The following is a 15527-nucleotide window of genomic DNA, read 5'->3' as shown; positions in this document are numbered from 1 at the left end:
ACAAACTGGTCTATGTGGCAGGGTCTCCCATTCCATGGGCCATCAGAGCTGCTCCCTGGCCTTGGAGACCACACATACACCATGGATCCTGCTGAGGAGCCCTAGACTACTTCCACTAGCCATCTCTTGGACAGCTACCCATGGAAGACCACCTGCGGAGGTCTCCTATGTGTGGCCCCACACAGCTAAGCTCCACAGGGTGCAGTCCATGCCCCAGCATCCTATTTGTCCCCGTTCGTACCATCAAGGCTGCGCCACTGCTGCCCTCCCAGGACAACCATTCTAAAGCGCAAACTTGACCTTGTCGCTACTCTGATGAAACCTGCAGTACTCCTGACACTTAGATAAAAGCCCGATCTGGCTCAGCTCCTGGCTGAGTTTGTTCCCTCACCTCTGTACACTGTCTCCTTGGCTCAGCAGAATCACTGGAGCCTGGCAAGACCTAACAGGCATGGCCTGTTGGTCACTGTCCTCTCTGGAACCCTGTGTGAGCCTGGAAGAAAAAGGCTTTTGCCTGGCAAGGAGCCAAAGCCGCGACCCGTGTTCTACACGGCCCTGCTCTACAGAACAAAACATAGCCTGCGAGAACCTCCGCCTCTTTGGTCACAGAAGTCCTTGCCTCCTTCCCCTCTATGAGCAGCCTGTGGGACTCCTGGCCACGTGCTATGGGGCCGTATCCAACCCTTACTCACCAGCCTGGGGTTGACCTCAGTGGAGATGAGCTTCAGGAGGCAGCTGAGGAGGCGCTGCTTGTGGAAGGTGGCAGGTGGGGAGCCACCAGGGGCCTGGCCCTCAGGACCCAGCACAGCCAGCCAGTCGTACTCCAGCTGCAGCTTGCTTGGCTTTCCCATCATGAGGTAGACTTCGGCCAGTGTCAGGCTCTCAGAGGTCTGCAGGTTCCAGCCCTCCTCTCGGAGCTGCTGGGCCAGGCGGCTGGGAGGGATGTCCTTTAGGGGCTTAATAGAAGGCTGTCCCTGAAGTGGCGGGGGGTCCAAGGGGCTTGCCTTCTCCTGGGGTTCCTCTGAAGGAGCATCTACTGAGTCTTTAGTGCAAACATCTGGCTGGGGCCCTGGGCTGGGCTGAGGCTCCAGGCCAGGAAGGCTGCGGACAGGGGATGGTACTCTGGACCGGGCAAGGTCAGCCGCCTCTGCGCTGCTAGGAGTGTGAGTCTCTGGGGAAACGCATGCTGTGGGCTGAGAGTCTATGCAGTGGCATGGCTCAGGGATGATGAGGTCCTGGCAGGACTTCATGTAGCGGGGGAAGGGGTCCAGGAGAGAGAGCTCATCCTCCAGCTCTGGGAGCTGGCCACAGGCACATATCACCGACCCCGGCTCTTGGACTGGGCCGTCTCCGCCCTCTACAGGAGCTGCCATAGGAGTCTTCTCAAGCCGTACCCCAGTGTCTTGGAGCCCAGGGGGAAGCCTGTCGGGAGCATTCGGGCTGCTGAGGCTTAGGGCAGCCCCCTCCCCAGGGGCACTTTCAGGGGAACTCTCTCCGGAGCTCTGCGAAGCATCTGTGGCAGGAGGAGGCCGCCCCCCACCCTTGCCTTCAGTGCCACCCCTTGGGTACTTCACCTGGCCCCTGGCTGTACCCTGTCCGCTCTGGATGCCCAGGATCTGGGCTGGAGGCAGGGTGTGGGCATCCTTAGAGCTCTGCTTACACCGGCCACCCTCCTGCCAGTGCACCGTGCAGAAGGCCTTGGAGTGCACCACACGGGCCACTCCTGGAAGTGGGGTCAGCGTACAGTTCTCTCCCGGGAACAGGTGCAGCACCACTTTCTCCTGTGACGACTCCACAAATGAGTCCTGCAGCTGCCGTTCCGCAAGTGTCTTTCGCTGAGTACACTGTCAAGGAACCATACGCAGCAGCACACCGGCCCCTGGGTATCACAGGGCCTTGCGGAAAGGACAACTCAGGCATTTCCTTCTTCAGGAACTTCACACCTAGCACATGCTGGTCCTGGCTGGGGACTGGGCCGGGCTGTGAGCTGGCTAACGAGGAGGGGAAGTCTGGACCTATCCTTGCCCATTTTGATCAACCTGCTCACAGGAATGCTTGGGCCACAGCCCACGGGCCAGAGGGTGCCTACTCACCACATGAAGGGCTGCTGTGACAGAGCTCCAACACCGCAAGGTCTGAAAGGGGGCTCACACCCAAAACCCAGAGGACGAGGGGCTGTGGGTTTTAGTTCCGGTTCTACACTACCTCACGGCATATCTGCTGCGCCACACAGGGACCCAATATAAACCTGGGAATGAGAGGCAGGGCACCATTCTAGGCAGTAGATGCTGTGGAATTTTAGGGGCGGGGTGTTGCTTTAAGTAGGAAAAAGGATACAATTCGCACTTCATGGAGCTCCCACTTCTGCTTTAAGAATTCGATGAGGCTGGAGACCTTCCGATGGAGTTCCACAATCATCCTACAGGAAACAACAGACAAGAAGAGGAAGGCTGTTACCACAGAGACAGAACTTTCTGAATAGCCTCAGAGGCTGCTGGCAGCAAGACAATGCCATAAAGAGTGAAGGCATCTAGGAAGGACACTAAGGAGGGGCCAGAGCCACAATGTCTCAGAAAAGACACCAACCCTTTTTCCTTAAAAAAAAAAAAAAAAAAATTCTACTTAAATTTCTTAAAAAATATATACTTTATTAATTATGCTATTACAGTTGTCCCAATTTTTGCCCTTTTGCCCCGCTCTGCCCGATATCCCCATTCCCTCTAGCAATCTCTCCCCTTAGTTCATGTCCATGGGTTGTGCATGTAAGTTCTTTGGCTTCTCCATTTCCTATGCTATTCTTAACCTCCCCCTGTCTATTTTGTGCCCACCAATGTGTACTTCTTAATCCTCGCACATCCCCCCATTCTCCCTCCTGCCCCCTCCCAGCTGGTAACCCTCCAAATGATCTCCATATCTATGATTCTGTTCCTGTTTTGCTTAGTTTGTTTTTTAGATTCAGTTGTTAATAGTTGTAAATCTGTTGCCATTTTAACATTCATAGTTTTGATACCTTTTCTTAAAAATTAATCTCTTAAATTGAGGTAACTGGAGACTCACATGGAGCTGCAGAGACTTGTACACCCTTTACAGTGCAAGATCTCATCCAGGACATGGACCTTGGCACAGCCCACCAACCTATTAAATTAGGTGCCTTTTGAGTTCAAGAAGGGAGGTCTGGCCAGCCTTAATCCCAAGAATATAAAATACACAAGGAAGGGATGAAGTATGGACACGCTACAACGTGGATGAACCTCAGGAACATGATGCTCGGTGAGAGGGCAGACAGAAAGGACCACAGTATGAGATTCTACTTAGGTGTAACGTCCAGAACAGCCAAGTCTATATATAGAGTCAGAAGGTAGACTAATGGGGGCCGGAAGCCGGAGGCAGGGGATAGGAAATAGCTATTTAGTGGGTACGAGGTTTCCTTTAGGAGTGATAAAAATGTTCTGGAACTAGATGGAAGTTGTAAAATACGGTGAAAGTACTCAAGTGTCCTGAATTGGACACCTTAAAATGGTAACAGTTAATTCTGTTACATGACTTTTACCTCAATCTAAAAAAAAAAAAAAGTGTAATTGCAAAACAGTCTGTACCCAGAGTGATGCCCTGCCCATAAATCAGACACAAATCTTTGGGGAAATAGAGAGAAACAGAAAGGGGTTTAGAGGGGAAAGGTGAGGGAAAGATTCTAGTCATCAGCCTTCTAACCATGACATCTTTTCACATGCAGCTCTCTTGGCCCACAAAACCCATACTGTCAGAACCCCCAGAACAGTGCACTACCCCCACACACCACCCCCATGTAACTCTGGAGCACTGGGTAAAATCTGCTCACCCGCGGGTCCACAAGGGAACCCAAACACCTTCCTCTGGCCCCACCCTTTGCAGCTGGCTCCCCGCCAAACGCCAAGGGCAGTTAGTTACCTGAGCCTGGGGTTTTGGGCTAGGCTCTGCACGCGCGCCCAAGCATGATTGTTCCTCGGTTGCAGCTCTACAGGGACTCTCAGGGGCAGACGCACTGGCTTCTGGTCCTCTTCATCACTCAAGCCTGAGACAGAAATGGGCCATGAGAGCTTGATACATAGGTCTCCACCCAGAAGTCAAAGCACTTGGCCAGACAACTCAAGGTCAGGGAGGAGCCAGAGGCAAACAGCCTGGGAGGGAAAGCAGAGCTGGCAGAGAAGCCCATGAAGACCTGAGAGAAGCGCCAATGTGGCCACGAGGGTACTCGCCAAGCCAGACCCATGACTGGGCCACGTGAAGCCTAAGACTCGCTCCTGACACCGATGACACTCCATGTGAATACTGCTGTGGCTTCGGAGCTGACCCTGATTTACTGAGTGGACATACTACGCAGGCTCAGGCACAGAGCTCGGTCTGTCCATTGCTAAATGGAGCGGTACTGAACATCTCCCCGACCCTACCCCAGAGCACCTTCTACATACCGTCTGGGTCACAGAGTTTCTTCAGGGCTCGGCACATGGGCGCTTTTATCCGTAGGTTTCTCCCTTTGTAACGTACCGTGGTGGCCCTGGGAAAGAGTTTTAAAGAAGTGCTGAGACCTCTAAATGAACAGTAGCTCCCTGCCCAGTGCAGGAAGGAAAGGGTCAGCATGTCAATACATACGAGACTCAGCAGGTGAGGACCTGGCAGGGCACCCATCCTGGCCTCCAGAGCTCGCGAGCTCGGTCCCATGACTCTCCCAATACTTTCCCAATCACACCTCACACCGCAAAGGGGAAGACTCCCCTTCACGGGAAATGTGCTCCGCCTCCTGCGTGGTGAGTGGTGTGGCATCAGCTGCTGTCCCATGACAGTGGAGCTCCTGTCAGACAGTTGGTGTGCCCTTTGCTCCTACTCCTTAGAGTCCCTTGAGAGGTTTCAACCCGCCTTTATGTGAACTCTTAACCAAGCTGTAGGTGACAGCACCTCCACATTAGCTATGTTCCCCAATCTCTCTATAAACCACACAATTGGGCCTGGGGACACAGGGCACTCACGGCCCATAGGCACAGGGCATCACGTGTTCGTACTCCCCGCAGGTGACCTTCAGGCAGGCCCAGAGTCAGCAGGGTCTGCCCCAAGTCTGTCACAGCTGTTGGTGACACTCTGTTTGGCAGTAATTTATATATTAGAATTAAAGAAATACTATAAATGAGTAAAAAAGGCACAAAAATAGTTCTTTCTAAAAAATACACTTGAAATGCTTTGGAAATACTCAATAGGGTAATTTTAAAAGATGACAATCAAGTGAAGTGTGGGCCAGACAACTACAAAAGACTGAGGATGACCTGGAAGCATTCTGCAGTCCCCCTGCTGTGGGCCCCTGTGCTCTTGTTCCACTTGAAAATATAAGTCACAAGTGATGCATCTTGGCTAGACTTTCTAAGATGAAAACATCCCAGAACTGAGGATAAACCCCAAACAAAAGGCCTTGGCCAGCCGCCCTGTGGTTGGTAAACAAATGTAGGTTTGTGTTTACGAAAGATTCAAGGTCCTTGTATACTGTTTTTACAATTCTGTTTTAACCAAGTTTTTAAACTGTCCAACTCCCAGCTGTGAGCCAGGAAGCCAGCTCTCCTGTTCTGTCAGGAGAGATTCAGAGAGGATAAGAGTCCATGTGTACAAGCACCACGCTCCACTGAGACCAAATGCTGTATCTCCCATGGGTTCGCCACCTGAACCCAGGGGAGATCCAGGCCCGCGAAGTGCTACTGTGGAGGTGTGAATGTGAATGATGCTGGAGCAGGGCTGCGGAGGAGGGAGCTGGAGGAGAGTTTTAAAAGAGTGGTAATTAAGTACCAAGTAGATTCTTAAGTAACCTCCTCCGATAAAGGGCTCTGGGGACAAGTAGACTTTTCTGCCCATCACCACTTTTTGTTGCATCTGCACTCCAAATAAAACAAAACAGTAGCAGGCAAGGCTTAAAGAGCAGGTGGTGGTGCTGTGTCGTGTAGCACCTGTGTCTGAGATAATCACATTTTCCGTTAAACTGCTACTTTGTGACTTCCTTTTTTTTTTTTTTTAAGTGAAATTGAGTAGTACTCTTTTTATGACTGGATACCATCCTGAGAATACAATCCCTTTTCTCTCAAATGGAAAGTTCTATAAGCAGCCTGAGGTTCAAGCCTGTACAAGGTAAAGCCATGTTCAAGCTCACACAGAAAAGGCCCCTCAGGCCTGGCCTTGGTCCTGGGACATGGTCTGTACTCCCCACCCTCACATACCAGCCACACAGCTGAAAGGCAGATGAGACTACTAACAGGCTAGGCCTGGGCTTCCCCAGGGCTCAGGTGGTTAAGATTCTTCTGCCTGCAGAATCATCACAGCTTGATCTCTGATGGAATGTAAGGACACAGAGGGTTCTATGGAATGTAAGGACACAGAGGGTTCTATCTGAGCCCCTGCAATTGAGTGTTACTTTCACAAAACAAGCAACAGAGTAATTCCTCTATGTGCATGGGAGTCTGGCTTTCCTTTCTGAGAGATTGATTTTCTCTGCAAAGTTTTTTGATAAATCCACTAAGTCTGTAACTGGGTCTGTAACCAATGTGATAAGATTTAATTTTGGAGCTTTTCTCAATTCACTTAATCCTTTATCTAATTCTATATCTTTATGACAAAAGGAGATTCACAGTTAATTTAAAAAGATCTGCATGAGAAGCACAGATAGGAAGTTGGTTAAGTACTCAATGCTTTTTGGTCTTAAATCAAGGCACCATACTAATTTCTCCCACCCCTGTTCCACCGTTACAGGCTTTTTGCTTTGTACTTAAAAACTGGTGTCTATTGGTGAAAGAATAAACACATAAATCAATAGAACAGAATTAAAAGTCTGGAAAGAGGCCCATACAATACAGTCAATGACCTTAGACGATGCAAAAGCGGCTAATGGAAGAAGGTGGTCCTTTTGGCAGATGCAGCTCAGACAACTGGACACCCACAGGCCAAAAAAAAATGAACCTTGGTATAAACCTAACATCATTTACAAAAATTAATCCAAAGTAGATCATGGATTTAAACGTCAAACTATAAATATTTTAGAAGGAAACAGGAGAACATCTCTGTGAACTCATTAGATACAAGGAAAAGCGTTCTGAAATACAACACTAAAAGCACTTTCCGTAACAGGAAAAGATGCCAAATTGGACTACTTCAAAACTAAACACTCTACCCTTTGAAAGACCGGAAGAAAATATTTACAAATCACCTATCTGACAAAAGACTTGTGTGTGGAATACCTAAAGTACACTAACCTCAAACATAAGAAAACGGACACAAGCCTTGAACAAACACTTCACCAAAGAAGATATATAGATGGTAAGTAAGCACAAGAAAGATGTTTAACATCATTAGTCATCAGAGAAATGCTAATCAAAACCAAAATGAAATACTACCTCTCACCCACTTGGATGGTCAAAAGAAGAAACAAACTGAAAATGAGTGTGGGCAGCAACTGGAACTCTCCCTGGAAAGTTTTGGAAGTTCCATATAGAGTTAAGCACACACTCACCATCCACTCTCCTACAGATGTGCCCAGGAGGATTACGTTTAAAATCACTTATTCTCTATAAACAGCACTTGTCCCTCACTGGGGAATGGATAAACAGACCACAGAGCAGCCACAGCAGACACTACTCTGCAGGAAAAGCCATCAACAGATACACACAACTACACAGACGGACGTCAAAGTGTACGCTGCCGAGTGGAAGATGCCAACCTCAGAGGGCTACATACCGTATTATCCTCTTTAGATGACATTCTGGGAAAGGCAGAACCACAGGGGATGGTGAGCAGCTCAGTGGCTGCTGAGGCTGGGTGTGGGGGAGGGGATGATTACAGCGGGGCAGGACAAGGGAACCTGGGGGTGGCCGAACCATTCCGTATCTTGATTGTGGAGGTACACAACTCTATGCATTTGTAAAAACTCAGAGCGGTAAGTGGAAGAAGCTGGTCTGAAGAGGCTACCTGCTGTATGATTCCAATTCTTTGGCCTTCGTGGGAAAGGCAACTATGAAGACAGTACAAAGTCAGAGGTTGCCAGGCCCTGGGGAAGAAAGGGAATAAATCCATGGAGTACAGGGGATTTCTAGGGCAGCAAAACTGCAGGATCCTGTAACATGGGTACAGGGCATTGTGCTTTTGATGAAACCCATAGAAAGTACAATACCAAGAGTGAACCCCAAGTAAACCAGGGACTTATGAACCTTGAGAAAAAAAAATAACAAAAAAACCCAACCCAAACACCACAGAGCCTAGCAGCCATTTCTACACAGGGGCCTCGCATGCAAACTGCACTTCAGGGAGAAGTCTGCACTGAATGGTCTGCTTCTGCACTAAACTGCCTGCCTAGCTGCACTGTGTTTCTGCCATCTGAGCCAGCCCTGAAAAAGAAATTCCTGGAATCCTACTTTAACCAATAGGACTGAAGCTTTACCCCTCCAATCAGAGCTGTGTAGCTCCAGCCAACCAGAGCTGCTCTATTCTGACCAATCAGGACAGTGCCTTTTAGATCAATCAAACTGACAAAATTTGGAGTCCTCATTTACATGAGTAAACACCAATCAGGGACCAGGGAGGAGACTTCAGAACATACAAGCCAGGTCTCTTCTGGTTCTGAGAGTGAACTTTTTCTACTGAAGACTGAAGACTATGTTTCCCTGGCTGAGCTGAAACACAAAGATGTTGGAGCAGACCAGCCCCGGCCAGTGCAGAGTGGCACAGAACAGAACAGACTAGTGCACAATGGAGCAGACCAGGTAGTACAAAGCAGACCATCAGGGAGCACGGCAGAGCTGTCTAGATGGACGGGGGCCTATCCCCAGGGCTTCTTCAAAGCTGCAGCCGTGCTGTATCACAGTTGAGCTGTTTTGCACTGAAGAAAGTTTCCTCTTCACCACACCCCAAATTAGGGAATCCTGTTGGTGTTGGATTGGCACCAACAACCATCAGTTGACAGACTTTAGTTAATAATAGTGCATCAAAACTGGTTTATCAATTCTAATAAATGTATCATTTAATACTACATGCTCATAATAAGAACATGTGCAGAGGAAGGGGACATACAGGAAAACCAGTGTACTCAACACTCAATTTTCCTGTAAACCTAAAGTGGCTCTAAAAATAAAGTCTGCTTTTAAAAAAATAAAACAAAACTTGTAAATAAAAAACCTTGTAGAACTGTACAGTAAAAAGTATACAACTTAAAATACTATAAATTAAAAAATGGATGCTGTACACCCTGCCTTGCTCCTGCACGGAACTAAAGGAATGCTTTCACATAGAATAAGGGGCTCTGTTATCCTGAGACTCTTGCCAAGACCACCCAGATGCCCACATCCCTTGCCTGGACTGCAGAGGGGCCCAGCCCAACCCTCCCACTCTTCACCCTGAAGAGTTCCACTCTTCACCCTGAAGAGTTCCACTCTTCACCCTGACCTGTCCCTGTCCCCAGTAACACACCCCCAACCCCCCAACACACCAAGAAGATGATTTCTATTCAGTGAACTTCATTAGCTGCCCTGCCCCAACCCTATCACCACTGTATATCCAGCACGCACTCTTGTGCCTGGCGCCATGTAGGTACTCAGATCCTTCCATGACTACAGATAGAAATCTCCTGAGCTGGCACAGCACCTCATGCTATTTCAAACCTTTTCCTGGGTGTCTCAGCATCTCCCTGAGAGATGATGATGTAACAGGCAAGGCACCCAAGCCCAGGGCAGCCAGATGAGCAGCTGAGGCCCACTCACCACACACTCCATCCCAGAGGTGGCAATGCATTCACCCACCACTGGCTGAAACCCTTGTTGACATGAGCAGATACCCCGTTGGTATTGCCCGAGTGATCTTCTGATTCCTTAGCCACTTCTCCAACATTTTCCACTGCGTACTGCATGAGAGCCACGCAAGCTACCTTGACACTAGCCTCTACAAAAAAGAGCATCTAATTCTCTTCACTTCTACTGGTAAATTCACGTGAAGGGTATACACGTGGCTGCTGTGCTATTCTATCAGCTTCTCCAATGTCTGAACTTTTCCTGATAAAATTTTCTGAAAGATTAAAAAAGCAGCTAACTTGCTTCTTATATGCAGAAGGGTTCGTTATATGATGCTCTCCTGCCACAGTGGAGGAAGAAGCTGGCAGCACTGAGCACCAATGTGCTTCTCTGCCCAGGATCTATCAGAGGGTCAATGGGACTCAGAGTGAGGAGGGCCTGGGGCCTGCCCAACATACCAGGCTGGAGTGCTGACCCTTCTTGAGCTGCAGGCTGGTGAGACTCCCGACAGAAAAGCGCTGATGGCAGCAGGAGGAGCTCTGTGCTAATGAGCCGCACACGAAGGACATGTGGCATCCAGATTTTGCCGTGTCTCAGGTGGAGGTGGCATCGGTGCTTGCAGGCAAGGGGTAAGCAGGAACTTGGCACCCAGGAGAAAGGGCAGCAGCAGTCAGGAGGAAAGCCCCATCCCTCAGCAGCGTTCCTAAGGCCCCCACACTGGACACTACCATGGGGCCTAGGGGAAGAAGCTGGAGAGAAACAGAGGGTACAGGGCCTTCTGGTGGACTCCCTCAGTCCAGGGACTCTCTGGGCCTTGCCAGAGCTGCTCCTGCTGGTCGGAGCCCTGTGGTCTCTGGGCCCCACCCACACCACAAATCTCCAAGCTCCTGGAGGGCTTCCCACCAGACGGGAATAGTGTCTCCTCAAGATAGGGCACAACCAAGGCTTCAGACACATGAGTTACATTTTTGTTGCCAGCAACAGAGATAGAGATGAGAGGGAGAGAAACATTGATTGGTTGCCTCTTGTATGTGCCACGACTGGGGACCGAACCCATAGCCCAGGTATGTGCCCTGACCAGCAATCAAACCAGCGACCTTTCACTTTGTGGGACGACGCCCAAACCAACTGAGCCACACTGGTCAGGGCTGATCGTAGCCGTTTAAAAATAATCTTTCCTCACTATGTAATTTGTCTCTTCTGATCAGATAAAAATACATTCCTGATAAATATTCAAATTAAAAAAATAAAGAGTCGAAAATGGGGGCTCCCATATATCCACCACCTCAAGAGAACCCTGATATGAGACGGGGGTTACATGTCCAAATGCCCACTGGGGCCAAACAGCCACACATGTACCTGCTCAGCCTCACTTCTGAAAACAATCCCGCCTTAAAGTGAAGCAGCTCTTCCCTCTACGACACTCCTTTGTGAGCGTGAGCACTGTTGTGATATAACCCTCACAGGAATGGCTTGCCCTGACCTAACTACTTCCTAGAAGCGGGACTGCTGGCAGGGGGTTCACACACTTAGGAGTGTGGGACATGTTATAAGCTCACAGTCCTTTCCCCCCGTTTGCAAAATGAGCAGCAACAATGCTGACTGAGACCTCTCCGTCCAATCATGAAACATGGTACTGTTTTAATCTGTCTTTCTTCTCACTTTGTGCAAAGTGTAGTGGGAGTGGCACAGGAGAGGGTTCTGGGAAGGCTGTTGGTATAACATTTATTCTGTTTCTTGACCTTGATGGGACCACCTTGTGAAAACTCCGGAGCTGTGCCCTTAGGGTCTATACATTACCCTACAAGTTTGTCATACTTCAATTTAATGTTCAAAGAAACCGCATTGTAACTCTGATTGCAACTACACGTATTTGTAGATTAATTTAATGGGAGCAGACATCTCTATAGTGCCATTGTTTCTCTATGCCCTCAACCTGGCTCATCACTGTTGGCGCGGCAGACCTCGATCCGGTTGAAACTGTGTCTGTCAGGTGTGTTTACTCTGTGCCCCCCACCCTTCCTTTACCATCCTATTTAAAAAAATGCCACTGCTAATAGCCCACACTCAAGGAAAGGGAGTATCTACATAAATTATGTAGAATTCTGCATGGGAGATTTGCATCTTGTCCTTTATTTATCTATCAGTTCTATCAGTATGGACTCATGGAATTCTATGTTTTATGTAAGTTGTAACCCGATTCTACATTACCAAGGATTCAAAGCACATACATGATGTAGACTTACATCCCTGAATCCCCGATGGTTTGGAACCATCATTTCACCCGGGGCTTCACTGAGACAGCTCCTTGCTGAGACTGAGAAGTCTCAGCTCAGCTCCTGGGTTTGTTGGTACCTTCAGACTTTTGGCTCAGAGCTTTGGTGCTCACCAATCCCCAGCAGCCCCTAAAACCAACTTTCTGGCCGTTTTCAAGCTTATCAAAACATGCCTTCCTCACAGCCCCATCAGTCGGGAGGCATCAGGCATGCCTATCTCTCCAGATATCCAGGAGGCAGTCTCTCACACTCCTGTAGGACCACCTCTTCTCTGTGCTATCACACAAAAAAGCCCCTAAGACAAAGCCAAGCAAACTCACTGCGTTTCGATCAAACCAGCACTGAACGCCCAAGCAAAGAGCCAGAACACCCACTCACCCACCAAATCTGGGGCAACTGAAATAAAAGGTGACCTGAGATTTGCATCACAGGGGAAAGCGCACTCCTGCGGCGTGGGGGTGGGGGACAGGGACTCTCTGCTCTGCTGGTGAGATGGTAGCATTAGAAACCATCTCAGCCAAGGATCTTTCCCTACTTCACGAGATTCCTCAGATGCATATTACACCAGTCAAATTTCCCAGATCTTGGAGCTTCTACCTGACAAACGTAAGGCAGGTATGAGGGTGGGAACTAAGAAGAAATGTTGAAGCTGCAACAGGCAAATGGGGTGTGAGGCTGGCAAATGACCCACAAGGCCCCAGCCACTGGGCTCTTCCTACTTGCCTGACCGTACTCCACATACCTCTAGGAGGCTTCCTTTGCCCACCACCACCAGCTGTTAAAGACTACCCACACTCCCTTGAAGTTGAAGGCAATCACTGCTCTTTCGCACGGCAGTGATACAGACATCCTAGTTACTATCAGGACTGGCTGCAAAAGGGTGGCAGTTTACAGAGATAAAGCCTTGAGAACATAGCACAGGCATCTGTAAGGACCGATGCTGGGCTGGAGCCAGAGCAGAACCACACACAACTAGCCCCACCTGGCAGAAGCTCACACCTGAGAAACAGGGGCTCAAAAGCCATCCAACCCCAAGCTAGGGAGACAAGAACCAGAGGTACAGGAAGGCAATGTCCTACGGCTGTAGCAGAGGTCAGTGAAGACTGTTCCATGAGACAGCCTGACCTACAGGACAGCTGGACTTGGACCAGTAGGGGTCTTGGGTGGTTGGGAAGTTCATCTATGATGAGGAACAGAGAGGTCTGGGTGAGAGAGCACAAGCTCTGGTGGGGGTGAGTGGGAGGGACGGGTTGATATTTCAAGTTCTGTATTTCAGCAAACAATGCAAAATGCCCAACAGGAGCAGGTGGTGTCTCACAATACAACTTGTACTTACCCAACCTGAATGAGCTCATTCAACTTTGTGGCATTCTTGTCATCCATACCTTTAAACAGAAAAAGAAACAGACACGACCTTAAAACAGGAGAAAAACTGGTAAAGGTTCCCATATAATTATCTTTCATCTTCCATGTAGAATTTAAATGCTTTACAGAATAAAACCCCTACATTAGCAACAGCCCCTCCCTCAAAGTCAAAACAAGGAGTCACCTGTGCTGAGGGTGCTGACCCCACCTGCACACCCTCTCCACCCACCCAGACTTTCTCAGTGGGACCAATACCTGCCCCAGCACAGATTATCAGTCCTCCTCAAAACTCCAAGACCCCAGCCTACACGGAACCTCCACTTGTCCCCAGCTGTGTATCTCAGAGACTCATCCCTCAGGGCAACCACTGCGCCCTGCGCATGCTTGTCCTGCCGGGCTCTTGTGTCAGTTGTGTGCCTGCCTTAGTCAGCGTTGAGCCCTAGGGTCCCAGGGATTGCTGGATGACAAGCCTAGAACCTGTGCATTTCTTCTGCCCTCCTGGTACTTAGCGATGCCCTCAGGAAATGAGAGAAAGCAAGTAACCTAGTGGTAGGTGTTTGGGTGCTCACTGGAACAGTCTTTGAACTCTACCATGTATTTTTGGGGAAAAATAAGCCACAAACACAGCAGACTGAAAACCAAAGAAAAGGGGAAAAAACCTTAAAAGCAGCCAGAGGGAAAAAAAAATCCCCGTTAGAGGAACAAGGACACAGATTGACCTCTCACCAGAAACAGTGCTGGCCAAAGAGGATGAAACATCTTTAAAGGGATGAAAGAAAAAAAACTACCAATCAGAATTCTATACTCAGCAGAAGTATCTTAAGAATAGTGACTAAATAAACACTTTTCAGATAAATGACAACTATAAGAATTCATGGCTGACACAAGGAAGACTAAAGGAAGTTCTGCAGGCTGAATTGAAGGGAAACGTATCAGATGGAAATGGATCTTCAGGAAGGAAGGCACAGCCTCTGAGATGGCGAATGCAGAGACTCGCTCATTAAACAAAGAGGTCACACGCGGACCTCCTTCAGATGGGCAAAAATCAAACAAGCACACTGAGTGTAAGTGGCAGTTGTGGCAGTGCACGAAGGGAGGACCCACGTGCTGAGAGTGAGCGGCACAGAGGCCCAGCCTGTTGTGAAAGTTTGTGGACAGTTGAGCTGACGTCAAAGGGTAGGCAGGAGTTCATAAACAAAGGGGAGGGAAGGGCCCACCGTCCTGTGTCTAGCAGATGGGACAGACAGACAGACGGCTGGGTAGTTGGAACCACAACTTTGGGGTTTGAGTCACCAAATGGGGCACCATCCAAGAAACTACCCTTCAAAGAAAAGAACCAACTCCAGGTGAGCACTACAGGCAGCTATGGTGTCTCCCTCTGTCCCGACACCGGTGCTGTGGCAGATAAACTAAGCATGGAGTGTAAAAATCAGGCCTGGGGGCAGCATGAGAACTTGCCACTTAATAGCCAAGGAGGCTTGATGTCATTTGTTTTTTCATCAAAATGTCCTCAGCCCTTTTTACAGATGGGGACAACGTGATCTCACATAGCTATTTAGGTGCTGGACACAAGGCAATGTGAGTCAAAGTTCCTGGAATTTGGCAGAGACTCAAAGTCTACTATTTCAGAATTTGCATGTGCCTGAATATCTCAGTTAGAAAAAGGCATTAATAGAAAGCAGGCACTGACCCTCCCCAGTGCCGAGACATTTTCTGAACAGCCCAGTTCCCACTGAGCAGAGGCTGCCATGTGCAGGGTGCTCTGCAGGAGGCTGCATGTGGAAGCATGTCCTCTGAAAAGATTTCATGAAACGACAGAACAGTGCTTCAGCACATGGATCAGGGGGTGGTGGCTCAGAGGGAGAAGCCCCACCAGGGTACACACACGTGCATGCACGTGAACATGTGCAAGTGTGAAGAGGAGCTGGCCTGAGGGGGATGACGGACAATCATTACGGACATGACAAGAACAGCCGAGCTGGAGGGACGCCCACCAGAGAGACAAGATGAAGTCCAAATGCAGAGGCCCCCTGGTTCAGGGGGCCAGGTGATACCCCAGGAGCAGCAGGGAAGTGACCCAAGGTCATGGAGCCAACAAAAGGAT

The 15527-nt window shown here is 49.1% G+C and overlaps 1 protein-coding gene across 2 annotated transcripts in view; it reads right to left on the bottom strand.

Annotated features, from left to right (window-relative positions):
• Window positions 1-15527, bottom strand: part of CRAMP1 (cramped chromatin regulator homolog 1) — a 64669-nt gene that overhangs the window by 21408 nt on the left and 27734 nt on the right. For both annotated transcript variants that reach the window (XM_053928131.1, XM_045189705.2), the window contains exons 6-10: window positions 13395-13443; window positions 4449-4534; window positions 3928-4051; window positions 2338-2419; window positions 693-1835 (exon numbers count right to left, since the gene is read on the bottom strand). In XM_053928131.1, the coding sequence (XP_053784106.1) occupies window positions 693-1835; window positions 2338-2419; window positions 3928-4051; window positions 4449-4534; window positions 13395-13443 (1484 nt within the window). The remainder of the gene's footprint in view (window positions 1-692; window positions 1836-2337; window positions 2420-3927; window positions 4052-4448; window positions 4535-13394; window positions 13444-15527) is intronic.

The sequence above is a fragment of the Desmodus rotundus genome, chromosome 1, assembly GCF_022682495.2.
Source record: "Desmodus rotundus isolate HL8 chromosome 1, HLdesRot8A.1, whole genome shotgun sequence".
Taxonomy (NCBI): domain Eukaryota; kingdom Metazoa; phylum Chordata; class Mammalia; order Chiroptera; family Phyllostomidae; genus Desmodus; species Desmodus rotundus.
This window is presented reverse-complemented; position numbering and strand designations above follow the sequence as displayed.